Here is an 18,633-nt window from a genome sequence, read left to right on the forward strand (position 1 = left end):
GCTCATTTTATGTTACGGATATCAGCCTTTTCTATGTCATTTCCCCACTTTTTTTTTTTTTAAGTTTGTGGTGTTTGGCCATTATCTTAGTTTTTCATTTTCACGTAATCAAATTTATTGATCTCCTTTATAGATGCTAGGTGTCATTCTTTAAAAATCCTTCCTACTGTAAAATTATATAACAACCACAAATATTTCTAAGTACTCTATAGTTTCTTTTTTAAATATTTAAATCTCTGATAAATTTGTAATTTGTTTTGGTGTAAAGGTAATAATCCAGCCCTATTTTTCAAATGGATAGTTGTTTCATCATGTTTTTTTGTTATTGATGTGAAATGCCACCTTTTGCACATATGCTGAGTTCCTATATGTATCTGGAACTCTTTCTAGATTTTCTATTGTATTTCATTGGGCTATCTATTCCTATGCTAATACCACAGTCTTTATACTTACTTTAGCTCATAAAACAGGTTAATAGTTATTAGTCTAGTCCCTGCTGAAGACCTTTTTTTCCAAAAATTTTCCTGGCTATTGGCATATTTTTTCTCCCAAATGAATGATTTTGTTAGGTTCCCAAAATCATCACGTTAAGATTCTAATTGGGATTTCACTGAACTTGCTGTTTAAGAGGAAATAAAACCTTTATAATGCCAAGTCTTATCCAAGAACACAGTATGCTTCTTCATTTATTCAACTCTTCTCTTATGTTCCTATGTAGTTTACTAATTCAATTCAAGAGATCCTGGATATTTCTTATTAGCTTATTATTTGGTGTTTATCTTTTTTGTTTTTGTTGTTAATGCAAAAGGGATTTTAATGTCACCTTACTTTTTAACTGGTTATGTTTCCCTTTCTAGTTTATATGAGAGTACTTCATTTCTGTAAACTAATTTTTTGATTTGCTACCTTACTAAATTCTTGTTTCTTTTGTTTCTAGTATTTCTCTTGAGTTTTCCCATTTAATGATTTTGGCTATTTTGTTCTCTTGTTTACATACATTAGCTACAACTTCCAGAATGTTAAATAACACTTTTTACTAGTAGAAAATTTTCCCTTACTCTTGTCTGTAACAAAACTGAATCTAATAAACTAATACCAATTAAGCATCATGCTATCATGCTGGCTTTTGATTTGAAATATAATTATCATGTTGGGAAAACATCTATGATGTTTTTGTTCTACTAAGGGATCTTGATCTATCACGGACATTGGATATTATTCAAATGTCTTTTGGCATCTTTGGATATGATCACGTGGTTATCATACCCATTCTTTTCTAACCCAGAGTAATTATATTATGCTACCTTTGCACTTAGTAATGGTGTCTATTTTAATGTATTACTGAATTCTAAGTTTTAATATTTGGGATTTTAAAAATATTAACGTGTGAGATGAACTTGTAGTTTTCTTTAATTGTGCTTTGTCAAGTTTACTGTCAGCGTTATACTGGTTTTATAAAACAATTAAGAAGCTTTTCCTTTCTTTCTACTATGTGCTGGCAATTTAACATCACTGAAATTATCTGGTCCTTGAAATAATCTGTGAAAATGAGCCAGGCAATAAATAATTTCTTGAATAGAGCAAGGGGCAAATTTTTCCATTGGAAGTGCATTATTCAATTAGTTAAAATCAATCAGTTAAAGCTGATGAAAATTCTTAGACTTTTAATTGGGGGGGTGGGGGGTTGGGGGGATAGCGAAAATGACTCACTTTTAGATTCAGTTAACCACAAGTAGCTTCCTACTTGTAGGCACAATGTAATGAAAGGTGAAGAAACTGCTTTGGTTTTCTTTTCTAAAATTCTGTATTACTTTCTAAAGATTTCCTATTCATCAAAGGGAATGCAACTACATCTTTTCATATTTCTCAATGGCAGCAAATTATTCTACCTAATAATTCTATCTTATTCTCTAACAAATTACTGGAAGGTTGAGTCTGATGACTTTCACACTTACTTTTCCAGTTCCTCCTGTGAGTGTGCAAATGTACAGCTGGCCCCACGAGGGCATCCTCCTCTCTGCTTCATGTCTCGACACATGTATGTTTTATATTTGCTATGCTGTGGAGGCTACGACCAAAATTAAAACATTAGCCATTAAAAAAAAAAATGTAAATCTTGCATTGCCATTTTAGGATCTTAATAATCTAGATGAATAATTCAGACTAACTCATACACTTATCTAGACTGCCCAGACAAAAGTCCTGGAAAGTGTGCAAAATAAATTACTTAAAAAAAAAAGTAGTCCTGATTTTTCTGATATGCTGATATTAACTATCAAACATGTAACATCACATAAATTCTTGATTCAATCTCATGAGAGCTCTAAGATCTTCTTTCCAACGTTTTACAGTGGACAAGCACACCACTGGAGATTAGGACTTTCAAATATTTAAACTGTCTCCTAATATCTGTTGTGGACAATGTTCAATATAGCTACACTTACAATTATGTTTCCTTATAACACACTACAAAATCTACAAGAGGCAGAACTTAAAAGTTAATATTATTTTTGATGATGAGCATTCTTCATGTCTAATGGAACAAGGAGTTAAAAGTAAGTTTTTAATTTTCTAAATTTAATCATAAATAAAGCCCTGATCTGTGCTTAGATTAGGAAAAGCATATCCATATTTTTCTACTTTTAATATTTCTTAATTTTAAAGAAAAAAGGAATACTGAATAATCTATTGTTAATATTTACTGAGCCAGATAAATTAATAACAAAGTTTTAATTTCTCAAGCTTACTACTACAAAATATGTACTGAACCTAACATAAATTCTGAGGGCAAAATGAAATAATTGGGAGTAAAATTTAAAACTCTAGCCATAACACAGGCTATTATATTTTACTGCCATATATTTCATCTAAAAATACTTGAGGAAAATTTGGCCCACTGTCATAACTGACATTATGAATGAAAAATATCTGAATGCTAATGCAGAAAAAGCATTTACAAAATATGTGAACAGTACTGGAGAGATACAGCATTAGCACTAAAAAGTGATATCTATTGTCAAACTGAAATGCAAGAGTAACCAAAGAGAATAATTTTATACAAATGGAATAACCTTTAGCAAGAATCAAATGCTGCTATATCCAATGTGAAAACTGACTCCAGCACATTAGACCAACAATGATTATTTAATTTCAATGTTGTCAGATAAAATTACTAGGCTAATCCAATAAACTGGCTGCTAACCATTCTAAACTATAAATCTTATAATTTTTGTTACATTCTTCATGATGTCTAATGGAACAGGGAGTTAAAAATAGGTTTTTATTTTATTTTAATTTCTAGTTTTTACAGAGTCTAAAAATATTCATGTCATCCTGTTGGCTTTGTTTTTATCTGTAAGGATAGACACAGTGGCTTACTTCTAAGTTTCAAACATCTCCTTTACCTGCTGTTGATCTGCTCCTTTTTTGCTGTGATTCTGGATATAATCAACCAACCCGTGTACCACTGTACGCACAGCAACCAGCCCATTTTCTAGCTGTTCCCAAGTAGGAGGAGGAGCATCTACACAACAAATTTTAAAAAATTTCAGACTATGTTATTCAATGTTCTGCCCAGTATTAAATTAGTAAAGGAGTGTCAGCACTTCAGTGAAATCAAGCTTCATACAGCTATTCATGAAATAGCTTATTCACGTAAACATCATCTTAAAGGAATAAATATATCCTTTTAAAGCAGGGGTTACAATCTAAAATAACTTCAGGGACAGTGAAGGTAGTAACATATAGGAATTAAATATGACAGATAATAAATGGTAACCGTCTTCAGACCCTTAGTGTTGGAAATAGCAATAAAGAGTGACAGGGACTGTGTTAAAGAGTATGTCTCACATCTAAGATTATCGTTACTACTCAACTTTAGCTGACTGTTGTTATGTGAAGATGCAAGGCTGACACTGGCAGATACACCACTGTTTCCTATGGAAAACTGAAATTTGAGATTTTTATGTAAAAATTTCTAGTTTTTGAGTGTTTGCACCTAAAAAATTTAGAGTATAGTGCAGACCAACACTTTGTGGATCAAACAAACTTGACTGTGGACTGCCTACAGTCAGCCAATTTGTAATGTCTATTTTGAAATTCTTTGTAAAGCAAGTATTGCTAAACAGAAAGCTTAAAAAATTTAGTAGAAGAGCTATTATATAAAGCAGCTATGCTATACACACTCTTCGTTTAGTAAAGTACTGTGACTTTATAAAGGAAAAATTAACTGTAAGGCTAAATATGAAAAGTTCTCTAAAAGAAATATAAAATGAAGTGAGAACACATATGTAGAAATGACTTCCTGTTGGAACACTAAAAAACTTCTGGATGATGGCATTTGAACTAGGCTTTGAAAGACAGGTAGAATTTCAACAGTAAAAAAGGATAAAGATGCAGAGAAAGTGAAGAGATCAGTCATACAACAAAGTATTTTAATGAACACCTACTAAGTTCCAGGTATTATTCTAGTTGGGAGGGAAGCAGTAGCAATCAAAACAAAAATCCCTATTCTATTCAAGGAGAAAAGCCAGATAATCAATAAGATAACCAAAACACAAAGTATTTAGATACTGAGTTGAATAAATAGAGCAAGGAAAGGGAGTGGGACAGGTATGTGTAAAATTTTAGACAGGGTAGCCTGAAAAGGCCTCCTTGAGAAGGTTACATTTGATTAAAGACGTGAAAGTAGGGTTTGAGTGTGCCTTGTAGATATATTAGGATATAGAGGAGAAAAACATTCTAGGGAAACGAAAGAATAAGTGCAAAGGGCCTAATATGGGAGTATGCCTGACATGTTCATGGAGGTGAAATCTGGAATGAATGAGGTGGGAAAAGAGTAAAAGAAGTTGGAGACAGGTAAAGGAAGACCAGATCATGTGAGGCCTGGTAGGTCATAGAAAAGACTGGCTTTTACTGAGTGATGGAAAGCACTGGAGAGTTTTTGAGCAGAGGGGTAATAGGATCACTCTGGCTCCTATGTTAGAACCAGACAGACAACAGAAGGCTATTCCATAATCTATGAAGAGGGATGAGGGGGGTAGCAGTGAAGGTGATAAGTAGATGGATTCCTAATGGATTTTAAAGGTAAGGCCTACACGATATACTGATAGATCCAATGTACCTTATGAGAGAAAGACGAGTTGATGGTATCTCCAAGGCGTTTGGACTGAGGAAATGGAAGGATGGAGGTGCCACTAACAGGAATGGTGGGTGGGCGGGGGACAGGGGATGGAACTCACTTTTGGACAGACTATTTTTGAAATTCTTATTAGATATTCAAGTAGAACTACTGGATATTGGGCAGGCAGGTGGATATAAAAAAGAATTCAGGAAGAAGGTCTAGGCTGTATACACTATGTTATACAGATTCTAAAACACCATGAACTGTAACACATACCATTATTTTATGTGCTACTAAAATGGAAAAGATTGCTAATTATCACCTGTCATTGATTATACAAATGCAGCCCAGTTTCGGAATGCTAAAATCTGAAAAAAAAATTGTGAGCTTCAGAATTGACGAAATATAGTAAATGTGAGTCATATAAATAATATTTAAAGCCATGAAACTTTGAGGACACTACCTGAGATTACCTGGGGAATGAGTATAAATAGAAAAGAGACACAAGGATTAAATTCTGGAAGCACTTCAAGGGTTAGAGGCTATGGGGAAAAAAACGTGAGACGCTATGGGAAAAAAACAAAAAAAAGTTTAGAGGCTATGGAGATCAGAAAAAAATCAGCAAAAGAGGCTAAGAAGGAGGGCTCAATAAAGTAAGAAGAAAACTAGGAGGTTGTGGTGGCCTGGAAGTTAAAAGAGTGGTACAAGGAGTAGAGAGTAAACAACGTTAAATGTTGCTAACAGGTCAAACACAAAAAGAACCAAGAATTGACATTTGGAATTAGCTGCATGGAAATCACTTGTGACTTTGACAAAAGCAATTTTGATTGAGTGGTAGAGATAAACACCTGATTGGACTGCATTCAAGAGAGTGCTATAAAAAGGAGAGAACTGGAATCGTAGGTAGATGACAAATGGTGTCAAAAGTGGGTTTTGGGCTTCCCTGGTGGTTAAGAATCCGCCTGCCAATGCAGGGCACATGGGTTCGAGCCCTGGTCCAGGAAGATCCCACATGCCTCGCAGCAACTAAGCCTGTATGCCACGACTACTGAGCACACGTGCCACAACTACTGAAGCCTGCACGCCTAGACCCCGTGCTGCGCAACAAGAGATGCCCCGCTTGCTGCAACTAGAGAAAGCCTACGCACAGCAACGAAGATCCAACACAGCCAAAAATAATACATAAATAAATTAATTTTTTAAAAAGTGGGTTTTGATGACAGGAACAATAAAATGTATGTTGATAGAGCTACTGTAGTAGAGAAAGAAAACTGATGACATAAGAAACAGATGATACTGGAAGGATATATTTGACAAGATGATACTGGTACATGAGGAGAGAGGGTGGCCTTAGCTAGAAGTTTATCCACTGTTACATGGTTTATCCACTATTACACAAGGAGAGTAGAATATACTGGCACAGAATTAGGTAGACAGATCGGTGCTGATGAGGTAGTGAGCTTGTGAAGTGCTCTTCTGATTGCTCAGAATGATCAAAGCACAGAAGTGGGGGAAAAAAAAATCACTGGGATCTAAAAATAGATCTTAGGGCAATTCCCTGGCAGTCCAGTGGTTAAGACTCTGCCCTGGGCCTGGGTTTGACCCCTGGTCGGTGAACTAAGATCCCATATGCCATGTGGCACAGCCAAAAAAATAAATAATTTTAGAAAAGTAATAAAATAAAAACATAAAAAAAGATCTTACCTGGTTTGATTAAGCGATTTTGGTAATAAATTTACTACTCTGAATGTCATGGTCAAGAGTTCCAAACCTTATTCTATAAGCAAAGGGGTGTCACTTAAAAGTTTATGAGTGTAAAATAAGATCTGAGATGTGATTCATTTTGCAGCAGTAAGTAGACTAGAAGGAAGAATTAAAAGAGTAGAGAAAAATGAAAGGCTAAGTTTAGTCTCAGGAAAAGGAATGAGGCCCTCAACTGAGGCAGTATTAATAGGCATGGGATAGAGGGATATTGTGAAAGAACAGATAAATCCTGTTGTCTAGGGCTTCTCTGGTGGCGCAGTGGTTAAGAATCCATCTGCCAATGCAGGGGACAAGGGTTTGAGCCCTGGTCCGGGAAGATTCCACATGCTGCGGAGCAACTAAGCCCGTGTGCCACAACTACTGAGCCTGCACTCTAGGGCCTGTGTGCCACAACTACTGAGCCCACGTGCCACAGCTACTGAAGCCCATGTGCCTAGAGCCCGTGCTCCGCAACATGAGAAGCCACTGCAATGAGAAGCCCACGCACTGCAATGAAGAGTAGCTCCCACTCGCCACAACTAGAGAAAGCCCGTGTGCAGCAATGAAGATCCAATGCAGCTAAAAAAAAAAAAAAACCTGTTGTCTGAAATGCTATGTAGAGCAAGTGAAAGGAAAAGATATAAAGTAAGACAAAAGGCTCAAGTTTTAAGCTTACATACCTCAGAGAATGAGGTCATTTACAGAGAAAGGGAAGACAGGAGGAAGAGCAGGTATCAAGGGAAGATGAGTTTGTTTTGAAACACACTGAGGAGAGGAGGGGAGAGGATACGGAATCTCAGAAAGCATTTGGGAAAGTAGGTCTGGAGTGATGAAGAGATAACAGTGATAGAGATATTTGGGAGTCTATTATCTAAAAAGGAATAGTACCTGATGCTGAGAATAAATGACCATCATCATCAACAGAAGAGTGCAGAAAAAAACAAAATTCCAAGAACACAACCAGCCTACTCCTTAGGAGGCAGAAGAGGAAAGAGTGGTCAAAATACGACAGAACCAGCATTCAGACAGGCCAGAAGAGAATCATAAGACTACAGAAAGATAAGGTATCAGGAGAGTTTCCATATCAAGGAAGTGGTCAACAACATTATCAAATGCTAAAGACAAATCAAGTTATTTAAGGACCGAGAAGAAATCTTTGGAATTAGAAACTAGGAAATTACTAGTGAATGTTAAGAATTTTAGTTCAGGGCTTCCCTGGTGACGCAGTGGTTGAGAGTCTGCCTGCCGATGCAGGGGACACGGGTTCGTGCCCTGGTCCGGGAAGGTCCCACATGCCGCGGAGCGGCTGGGCCCGTGAACCATGGCCACTGAGCCTGCGCATCCGGAGCCTGTGAGTCCGGAGCCTGTGCTCCGCAACAGGAGAGGCCACAACAGTGAGAGGCCCGCGTACCGCAAAAAAAAAAAAAGAATTTTAGTTCAGTAGTAGGAATAAACACAGGGACAGCAATAGGATATAAGCTAACACACCCTAGATGTAATATTAAGTGAAAAATGAAGGTTGGGTGACTTTCAGGTCAAGGAGAAGGAACAGGAAATGGCTGGACAAAGTAGACACACAAGGGAGGATATGTGATGGAACAAGATTATCGTAGAGAAAGTAAAGTTGGGACCAAAAAAATGCAACTAAGGACATATGATACAGAAAAAATGAGAAAACGAGTTTTGTCAAGAGATGAAAATGATAAAAATAGAGCACAATTTGTGATGAGAGAGGGAGGAAACATAAAGGATCCCAGAGGGATCCTATTTTGCTGGTAAAGTGAGCAGCACAGTAAAAAGTATTAAATAAATATTAGTTGAAGTAATAAAGAGACAGACAAGATTGGGGCCAGAAACTTAAATACTATAGAAAAGATTTGGAATTACTACACCAGGAAATTCTAGAGAAATGTAACGAAAGATAATTAAAAGACTCACTGAATAGCACTAAGGCACATATAGGATAGTCCATTAATTTTCCCTGGGCTTACCTGGACTAGGGTCAATGTTTGCTAATAGCTCCAAATGGGGTCTTAGTCGATTCAAGTTTGCTGGATCTCCAGTCCTCTGGAGAGCAATTGTTAGTTCCTGAACACTTTGTGCAAAAGAGGCTGGGGTCTGCAACTTAAAAAAAGATAAATATTAACTTCCCTCAAAGACCAGATAATCCTTTTAAAATAAAGATTATTTACAATATCACAACCATTTTTGCAATTAATTATATTTAATTTTTATCCTCCCACACATCCCATGCTCTGGCCAGACTGGATCACTTGTTACTTGAACAAACCCTGCACTTCTCTGCATCCACAGGTTGATATATTGTATACTCTCTCTTCCCTCTGTCATCACATTCCTCAAATGTGAGATCTTTCTCACATCCTCAATTTGGAGGATCTCCAGTTCTTACAGTATTGTGTTAGTTTGGCTCTTGGGGTCTTTCCAAATAATTGAAGTTTGGAAATACTGTCTAGAGATAATGCTATACAACAGCACGAACAATGAAACTGTACTCAAACTGTGTTTGAATTCAAGTTCTGTTATGGACCAAAGATTATGACATCAGATATAACCTTTACAGACTCTATCTGAACTCCATCTGTTGTATGGACTAAATAATTTGAGAAGTTCATTCCAGTTCAAAAAATCCTATATTGGTTTGGGATTCTTGGAAGCTATTAGGTTGTGTATTTTCTCAAGGCTTAATGACACACATACTTGCACTAACTCCCCTAAGCTGGTCAGTACATATGACCTGTAAAGTAAAAAAACTGGTTATGTGATACTAACTAAAGGTTCTTACTTGGAAACATTTAGCTATGTAGTTTATTAATATAGATGAGGGTTGCTCTCACTTCTGAGACTGACAGCATTCTGCCTATGGAATGTGTATCTCTCTAAATAAACTCACTTTCACTTAAAAAAAAAATATATATATATATGTATATATACATGTGGAACTTTTTCTCCCCCAAAGGTCATTCTAAAAGGTAAATTTTTAAAAAGCATACATTTTAAAAAACATGGAATAACACAACTAATCATTAAAATGCTGGCATGTCTTTATTCAATTTTTCATCTTTGCATGTTTTTCATATACTTATAATCAGCTATTTATAAACTTATGGATTTGCCTACCATTAATATTATAACAAAGGTTTTTGTTTGTTTGTTTTGCGGTACGCAGGCCTCTCACTGTTGTGGCCTCTCCCGTTGCGGAGCACAGGCTCCGGACGCGCAGGCTCAGTCAGCAGCCATGGCTCACGGGCCCAGCCGCTCCGAGGCGTATGGGATCTTCCCGGACCAGGGCATGAACCCGTGTCCCCTGCATCGGCAGGCGGACTCTCAACCACTGCACCACCAGGGAAGCCCAACAAAGGTATTTTTAAAATACCTAACCATTTTTATTATGAAATACTTCAAAGTAACTGTCTAATATAATAACACCCATGTATCTACCACTGAGACTTAACAAAAATATTTCACTAACATTTTTTTTTTAAAGAAATCAAGTGCTACTTAATAGCTGAAGAGAGTATCTGTCCTGATATGACCACAATTTTAACGGCCATGTAACAGTGTTCTGAGCAGATGTATCTTAACTTCTTTAACCATCCCTTTATTTTATCCTTTGTAAATAATTTAGCAATTAACACCTTTGCATTCATAACCTTTTTGAAAGTCTGGATTATTCCCTTAAAATAAATTCCTGGAAATAGTAGGTTTGGTAAAGTACACAAATATTTTGAGGCTTCACTGACAAACTGTTTCTCAAAAGACCTGTAATGCACTATACAAACCATCAGCAATTAATGAGAGTATATGTTTCTTTATAGTTTAACAGGCAATATTTGGCATGTCACTGCTTTAAATGTATTTATTATTGGCATCGAATTCTAGTCCATCAACTAGATATACTTCCTGTTTGTGAACTGTTATTTCATATTTCTTTGCCTATTAACTTACTAGGGTTATTGTTTTTCTTATCAGTTTTAATAAATTCTCCACTTGCACTGTCCAATACAGTAGCCATTAGCAACATATGGCTATTAAAAATTTTAAGTATGTAAAATAAAAATTTTAGTTCATCAGTTACACAAGTTACACATCAAGTGTTTAATAGCCAAGTGTGGCTCGTGATCACCATACTGGACAATGCATGTATACCGAACATTTTCATTATCACACGAAGTTCTATTGCTCTATATAATAATAAGATGTCACACTACTAACTTCATTTACCAGATTGTTGTAAGAAGGTTTAGGATATTAAATTCAAATTACTGCTCATGGTGTGAGAAAATTATTGCAGGATATACATCTAGTTATATAGTCCAGTTCAGACAAGAAGGTTAATTTAACCTCCTTGTACAATTTTCATAAAAGCAAGTCAAGTTTCTCTTCAGAGGTAGAAAGCCACTCCTTTAAAAGATCATGATTAAGGTTATAATCAGTCCACTGCATAATTTCAGGCCTAGGAGCTGCAGGTGAAGTTTTGATAAAGGTATCTATAGGACAGAACAAATAATACACATTATACTGACAATTACACACCATGCAGTTATAAAACATTTCCTAATTCTCCTTTGACATCAACCTTCTACTTATTTCAAAAATTCTACCTTTAGGAATAGCAAAAAAAAAAAAAAGGGTGGCGTGGGGTAGGGGGAGAATAGTCTGGAAAGAGGTTTAGTAATTAAGAGCAGGGATTCTAGAGTCAGAATGTTCAAGTTCAAATCCAGCTTTGTCAGTTATTACCTACGTGATCCTGGAGAAATGTATTTAATCTCCCTCTGTCTCTGTATAAAAGGAATAATACAGGGCTGTTGAGAAGATTAAATGAATTATTTAAAACCACCAGATAGGAAGCTCTCCCTGGCAGTCCAGTGGATAGGACTTGGCACTTTCATTGCTGTGGCCAGGATTCAATCCCTGGTCAGGGAACTAAGATTCTGCAAGCCACGTGGTGAGGCCAAAAACTGAACTGAACGAAACTAAACTAAACTAACATAAACTAAACTAAACTAAAATATTCTGAGCAAAGTATTAACGCACTAAAATCAAAAAATAAAATAAAACCACCAGACACACACTAAGCTCTCAGTAAGTGTTAAATATTATTTTATTTAGGCTACTCTTACATACTAACATTATTTCTTTTTTTTTTGAATTTATTTATTTAATGTATTTATTTTTGGCTGCGCTGGGTCTTCGCAGCTGCGTGTGGGCCCTCTCCGGTTGCAGCGAGTGGGGGATACTCTTCACCGTGGTGTGCGGGCTTCTCACTGTGGTGGCCTCCCCCACTGTGGAGCACGGGCTCTAGGTGCACAGGCCCCAGCAGTTGTGGCACACGGGCCCAGCTGCTCCGCGGCATGTAGGATCTTCCCAGACCAGGACCCAAACCTGTGTCCCCTGCATTGGCAGGTGGACTCGCAATCACTGTGCCACCAGGGAAGTCCCGTCATTATTTCTTTAAATTAAATGTAAGGTGGATTCTAATGTATAATCATCTCTATGGTTATAAGGACTTAAGATAAAATAGTAAAAATTAAGGTAAATAGTAAAAATTTTTTAAAATTATTCAACATAATATATTTACATGGCACTTTTAAGATTTTTATCTTACACACTTTATCTTACAGCACTTTCACATATTTCATGTTGAACTGCAACAAAACCAGTTTAAGTATTATTCTATAGTTTTAAAAGAATTAAATATAACTCTTAGAGTCAGAAATAGTGGGGCCTGACCTAAAATTCATGTGTACTCAAGTGATCTTTTCATCATAACAGACAACAAATAAAGTAGAAATAAGTTTACTGAAAATTTGATCAAATATAGAATGGTTGGTAACTTATAATGTGAAATTTTTCTGGCTAAGAACCACAAGAAACCTCAATGTATACATCTTCCAGGTCATTAAATGGCTGTTCCAGGAGGACAATAAAGGCGTTTAGAAAATGAATTCAACTAATACAGTGATCAAAACTCAGAAAACAATAAAAGGAAGAAAGGCAATGAAAAAATAGAGATAGGAGACTGTCACAGGAATGTGAGACAGCACTGGATAAAGCATTAAAACTAATTAAATCAAATCTTATATGAACAATGTCAATTATACCTCAATTTAAAAAACCTTTACATGAACAAACTGCTACTATGATGTGACTAGTTATGACATGACACTCAGCTACAGAGAATATAATTTATAAGAGCCTGACATACAGGATTCACTTAAATATACACTTGTTAAATAAATGAATTACCAAAACTCCATGATTAGTCCAAGAAGTAAGGAACAAAAAAGGGTCTACCTTGTCAATAATGGACTGCATATGAGATTTGTGAGACTGGTCCCCATAAAGCAAAGAGGACCACTGGTCTGGTGCAATTCGTAAGCCTGCTTCCATAGCAATCTGCACTATCTGGGAGTCATGTTCTCGCCGCAGAGCTTCATACGTTCTAAATTCTTCTTTCAGCTGCATCAAAGAAGAGTCTTCATCACGCTTGGTGACCTAGGAAGACACACGTAATCTCATGAGTCAGGTTAAGAAACAAACTGGGCTTATACTTTATATGACCAAAGAGAGATATGAAAATACTTTGAAGAGAAGAGAGGGAGTCAAGATGGCGGACTAGAAGGATGTGGAATTCGCTTCTTGGTACAAAGAGGGCACCTACCAGGCACCAGTCCCCTGAGGGGACAGGAGGAACCCCAGCAACTGGGCCGGAGGTCAGGCCTGAGCTCCTGTGGTGGGAGCACCGAGTCCAAACCGCTGGACTAACAGAGAACCTCAGACCCCAGGGAATATTAATCGGGGTGAAGCCTCCTAGAGGTCCTCATCTAGGCACCAAGACCCGCTCTACCCAATGGTCTGCAAACACCAGTGCTGGAACCCTCAGAAAAAAACAACCCGTAAGACAGGAATACAGCCCTAGCCATCAAAAAAAACACAAAAAATTGAAACGACAAAAAAATACATTACAAACAAAGGAGCAAGGTAAAAACCTACAAGACCAAATAAATGAAGACAAGATAGGCAACCCCTAAAAAAGAATTCAGAGTAATGACAGTAAAGATGATCCAAAATCTCAGAAATACAATGGAGAAAATACAAAAAATGTTTAACAAGGATCTAGAAGAACTAAAGAGCAAACTAACGATGATGAACAACACAATAACTGAAATTAAAAATACTCTAGAAGGGGCTTCCGTGGTGGCGCGGTGGTTCAGAGTCCGCCTGCCGATGCAGGGGACACGGGTTCGTGCCCTGGTGTGGGAAGATCCCACATGCCGCAGAGCAGCTGGGCCTGTGAGCCATGGCCACTGAGCCTGCGTGTCCGGAGTCTGTGCTCCGCAACTGGAGAGGCCACAACAGTGAGAGGCCCGTGTACCGCAAAAAAAAAACCAAAAAAACCCCCCAGAACTCTAGAAGGAATATGTGGCAGAAAAACGAATACGTGTGCTGGAAGATAAAATGGGGGAAATAACTGCCGGGGACCAGAATAAAGAAAAGAGAATGAAAAGAATTGAGGACAGTCTCAGAGACCTCTGGGACAACATTACATGCACCAAGATTAGAATTATAGAGGTCCCAGAAAGAGAAGAGAAAAAGGAAAGGTCTGAACAAATATTTGAAGAAATTATAGTCAAAAACTTCCGTAACATGGGAAAGGAAATAGTCAATCAAGTCCAGGAAGGGCAGAGAATCCCATACAGGATAAACCCAAAGAGACACACACAGAGACACATATTAATCAAACTATCAAAAATTAAATTCAAAGAAAAAGTATTAAAAGCAGCAAGGGAAAAGCAACAAATAACATACAAGGGAATCCCAATAAGGTTAACAGCTGATCTTTCAGCAGAAACTCTGCAAGCCAGAAAGGAGTGGCAGGACATATTTAAAGTGATGAAAGGGAAAAACCTACAACCAAAATTACTCTACCCAGCAAGGGTCTCATTCATATTTGACATAGAAATCAAAAGCTTTACTGACAAAGCAAAAGCTGTGAGAATTCGAAACCACCGATCAGGTTTACAACAAATGCTAAAGGAACTTCTCTAAGCAGGAAACACAACAGATGACAAAGACCCACAAAAACAAACCCAAATCAATTAAGAAAATGGTAGTAGGAACATACATATCGATAATCACCTTCAGTGTAAATGGATTAAAAGCTCCAACCAAAAGACACAGATTGGCCGAAAGAATACAAAAACAAGACCCTTATATATGGTGTCTACAAGAAACCCACTTCAGACCTAGGGACACATACAGACTGAAAATGAGGGGATGGAAAAAGATATTCCATGCCAACGGAGATCACAAGAAAGATGGAGTAGCAATACTCATATCAGATAAAATAGACTTTAAAATAAAGACTGTTACAAGAGATAAGGAAGGACACTACATAATGATCAAGGGATCAATCCAAGAAGAACACATAACAATTATAAATATTTATGCACCCAACATAGGAGCACCTCAATACATAAGGCAAATACTAACAGCCACAAAAGGAGGAATTGACAGTAACACAATAAAAGTGGGGGACTTTAACACCCTACTTACACCAATACACAGATCACCCACACAGAAAATAAATAAGGAAACAGAAGCTTTAAATGACACAGACCAGATAGACTTAATTGATATTTTTAGGACATTCTACCCGAAAGCGAAAGACTACACTTTTTCCTCAAGTGCACACAGAACGTTTCCAGAATAGATCACATCTTGGGTCACAAATCAAGCCTTGGAAAATTTAAGAAAACTGAAATCGTATCAATCATCTTTTCTGACCACAACACTATGAGATTAGAAATCGACTGAAGGAAAAAAACAATAAAAAACACAAACACATGGAGGCTAAACAGTGTGCTGCTAAATAACCAAGAGATCACTGAAGAAATCAAAGAAGAAATAAAAAAAAAACCTAGAAACAAGTGACAATGCAAACAATGATCCAAAACCTATGGGACAAAGCAAAAGCAGTTCCAAGAGGGAAGTTCATCGCAATTCAAGCTCACCTCAAGAAACAAGAAAAATATTCAATAAACAACTTAACCTTCCTAAAGCAACTAGAAAAAGAAGAACAAAGAAAATACAAAGTTGGTAGAAAGAAGAAATCATAAAGAGCAGAGATAAATGAAATGGAAACGAAGAAAACTAGAGCAAAGATCAATAAAACTAAGAGTTGGTTCTTTGAGAAGATAAACAAAATTGATAAACCTTTAGCCAGAATCATCAAGAAAAAAACGGAGAGGAATTAAATCAATAAAATTAGAAATGAAAAAGGAGAGATTACAACTGACACCACAGAAATACAAAAGATCGTAAGAGACTACTACAAGCAGCTATATGCCAATAACATGGACGACCTGGAAGAAATGGACAAATTCTTGGAAAAGTACAACTTTCCAAGATTGAAACAGGAGGAATTAGAAAATATAAACAGATTAATCACAGATAATGAAATTGAAACTGTAATTAAAAATTTTCCAACAAAAGTCCAGGACCAGATGGCTTCACAGGTGAATTCTATCAAACATTTAGAGAAGAGTTAACACTTATCCTTCTCAAACTCTTCCAAAAAATTGCAGAGGGAGGAACACTCCTAAACTCACTCTATGAGACCACCATCACCCTGATACCAAAACCAGACAAATATATCACAAAAAAAGAAAATTGTAGACCAACATCATCGATGAATACAGACGCAAAAATCCTCAACAAAATACTAGCAAACAGAATCCAACAGCACATTAAAAGAACCATACACCATGATCAAGCGGGATTTATCCCAGGGATGCGAGGATTCTTCAATATACACAAATCAATCAATGTGATACACCATGTTAACAACTTGAAGAATAAAAACCATATGACCAAATGTATCACACTAATCCAAGATGTTAATTAAAGGGAAAAAACAAACAAACATATGATCATCTCAATAGATGCAGAAAAAGCTTTTGACACAATTCAATACCCATTTATGATAAAAACTCTCCAGAAAGTGAGCACAGAGGGAACCTATTTCAACATAGTAAAGCCCACATATGACAAACCCACAGCAAACATCATTCTCAATGGTGAAAAACTGAAAGCATTTCCTCTAGGATCAGGAACAAGACAAGGATGTCCACTCTCACCACTATCATTCAACATAGTTTTGGAAGTCCTAGCCACGACAATCAGAGAAGGAAAAGAAATAAAAGGAATACAAATTGGAAAAGAAGAAGTAAAACCGTCACTGTTTGCAGATGACATGATACTATACATAGAGAATCCTAAAGATGCCACCAGAAAACTACTAGAGCTAATCAATGAATTTGGTAAAGTTGCAGTATACAAAATTAATGCACAGAAATCTCTTGCATTCCTATACACTAATGATGAAAAATCTGAACGTGAAATTAAGGAAACACTCGCATTTACCATTGCAACAAAAAGAATAAAATACCTAGGAATAAACCTACCTAAGGAGACAAAAGACCAGTATGCAGAAAACTATAAGACACTGATGAAAAAAATTAAAGATGATACCAACAGATGGAGAGATATACCATGTTCTTGGATTGGAAGAATCAATATTGTGAAAATGACTATACTACCCAAAGCAATCTACAGATTCAATGCAATCCCTATCAAATTACCAATGGCATTTTTTACGGAACTAGAACAAAAAATCTTAAAATTTGTATGGAGACACAAAAGACCGTGAATAGCCAAAGCAGTCTCGAGAGAAAAAAATGGAGCTGGAGGAATCAGACTCCCTGACTTCAGACTATACTACAAAGCTACAGTAATCAAGATAATATGGTACTGGCAAAAAAACAGAAATATAGATCAATGGAACAGGATAGAAAGCCCAGAGATAAACCCACACACACATGGTCAACTAATCTACGACAAAGGAGGCAAGGATATACAATGGAGAAAAGACAGCCCCTTCAGTAAGTGGTGCTGGGAAAACTGGACAGCTACATGCAAAAGAATGAAATTAGAACACTCCCTAACACCATACACAAAAATAAACTCAAAATGGATTAGAGACCTAAATGTAAGACTGGACACTATGAAACTCTTAGAGGAAAACATAGGAAGAACACTCTTTGACATAAATCACAGCAAGATCGTTTTTGATCCACCTCCTAGAGTAATGGAAATAAAAACAAAAATAAACAAATGGGACCTCATGAATCTTCAAAGCTTTTGCACAGCAAAGGAAACCATAAACAAGACGAAAAGACAACCCTACAAATGGGAGAAAATACTTGCAAATGAATCACCAGACAAAGGATTAATCTCCAGAATATATAAACAGCTCATGCAGCTCAATATCAAAAAAAACAAACAACCCAATTGAAAAATGGGAAAAGACCTAAATAGACGTTTCTCTGAAGAAGACATGCAGATGGCCAAGAAGCACATGAAAAGCTGCTCAATGTCACTAATTATTAAAGAAATGCAAATCAAAACTACAATGAGGTATCACCTCACACCAGTTAGGATGGGCATCATCAGAAAATCTACAGGCAACAAAAGCTGGAGAGGGTGTGGAGAAAAGGGACCCCTCTTGCACTGTTGGTGGGAATGTAAATTGATACAGCCACTATGGAGAACAGTATGGAGGTTCCTTAAAACACTAAAAATAGAATTATCATATGACCCAGCAATCCCACTACTGGGCATATACCCTGAGAAAACCATAATTCAAAAAGACCCACACACCCGAATGTTCACTGCAGCACTATTTA

At 36.7% G+C, this 18,633-nt stretch overlaps 1 protein-coding gene across 4 annotated transcripts in view; it reads right to left on the minus strand.

Annotated features, from left to right (window-relative positions):
- RC3H1 (ring finger and CCCH-type domains 1) overlaps nt 1-18,633 on the minus strand; it is a 56,097-nt gene that overhangs the window by 17,840 nt on the left and 19,624 nt on the right. For all 4 annotated transcript variants that reach the window (XM_065877940.1, XM_065877932.1, XM_065877925.1 and 1 more), the window contains exons 5-8: nt 13,181-13,381; nt 8,857-8,989; nt 3,405-3,523; nt 1,956-2,068 (exon numbers count right to left, since the gene is read on the minus strand). In XM_065877940.1, the coding sequence (XP_065734012.1) occupies nt 1,956-2,068; nt 3,405-3,523; nt 8,857-8,989; nt 13,181-13,381 (566 nt within the window). The remainder of the gene's footprint in view (nt 1-1,955; nt 2,069-3,404; nt 3,524-8,856; nt 8,990-13,180; nt 13,382-18,633) is intronic.

The sequence above is a fragment of the Phocoena phocoena genome, chromosome 1, assembly GCF_963924675.1.
Source record: "Phocoena phocoena chromosome 1, mPhoPho1.1, whole genome shotgun sequence".
Classification (NCBI taxonomy): Eukaryota; Metazoa; Chordata; class Mammalia; order Artiodactyla; family Phocoenidae; genus Phocoena; species Phocoena phocoena.